This window comes from Sinocyclocheilus grahami, unplaced genomic scaffold (genome assembly GCF_001515645.1).
Source record: "Sinocyclocheilus grahami isolate Dianchi unplaced genomic scaffold, SAMN03320097.WGS_v1.1 scaffold196.1, whole genome shotgun sequence".
NCBI lineage: Eukaryota > Metazoa > Chordata > Actinopteri > Cypriniformes > Cyprinidae > Sinocyclocheilus > Sinocyclocheilus grahami.
The window spans coordinates 2,240,880-2,241,743 of record NW_015505375.1 but is presented as its reverse complement, the minus strand read 5'-3'; the positions used below and the strand labels follow the sequence as shown (position 1 = coordinate 2,241,743).

At 35.6% G+C, this 864-nt stretch overlaps 1 protein-coding gene across 2 annotated transcripts in view; it reads left to right on the top strand.

Annotated features, from left to right (window-relative positions):
• The first annotated feature begins 356 nt into the window (after nt 1-356).
• LOC107595086 (aquaporin-9-like) overlaps nt 357-864 on the top strand; it is a 17,900-nt gene continuing 17,392 nt past the window's right edge. For both annotated transcript variants that reach the window (XM_016285398.1, XM_016285397.1), the window contains exon 1: nt 357-654. In XM_016285398.1, the coding sequence (XP_016140884.1) occupies nt 588-654 (67 nt within the window). In that variant the 5' untranslated portion in view covers nt 357-587. The remainder of the gene's footprint in view (nt 655-864) is intronic.

Here is an 864-nt window from a genome sequence, read left to right as displayed (position 1 = left end):
CACAAAAACAGCAACATTAAGTAATACAGTTTTTTAATGAATTACATTGGCATTTTGCATATTTTTTATTAGCTCTAGAGAGAAAAAAATATTTTTGCGTTATATCGTAGAAGTGTATTTTATAACTTAGCATACTTGGTCAAATACAACTGCAACAACTATTCGGTTAATAACTTTAACAGCCTACTTAAATAAAATAAAAACAAAAAACGGTTTTTTTTAAACAATAAAGATTAAGTGAATTTAACTGAGTCTAATATTTCCAGCGTCGCTTCTGTAGTGTTACATTTTCGCAAACAAGAGTTTAGGCTAACAAATAGCTACGTAATGATATTGTCTACTAGTTGCTCGGACTCTCGTATTTGTCTCAGCATGAAGAGGATGCATGAAGTGAGAGCAAAGAGGAACCACGAACCTGTCATGTCAGTGTGTTTAATGACAACTGAGTAGCAAGAGGGGCGGGGAAGGTTAAAGCCTTCACTAACTCCAGCGAGATCAGCCCTTCAACTGTCTGTCCGGACGTCACATCTCAGCTGTTGGGAAAAGTAGGCTATGGAGCTCGAAAACATTAGAAATTTGAGGGAGAGATGCACCGTGAGGCGGGACATCATCAGAGAGTTCCTGGCAGAATTATTGGGGACATTCATATTAATAGTAAGTATTTTGCCTGTCGGGACTTCAGAACCAAGTAAACTAAGATGAACAATTTTATTATGGTAAATGCATTAGAATTATGATGAATATTGCAAGTTTACTGGACTGTTTTGTGTCAAGATTTTGTTTTAATAATGAATCATTCTGTCAACTTATTTAATTCTTGTCATGGGTGGTGGTGAGGTTGATATTCTTTAAAGTAGCACTTAT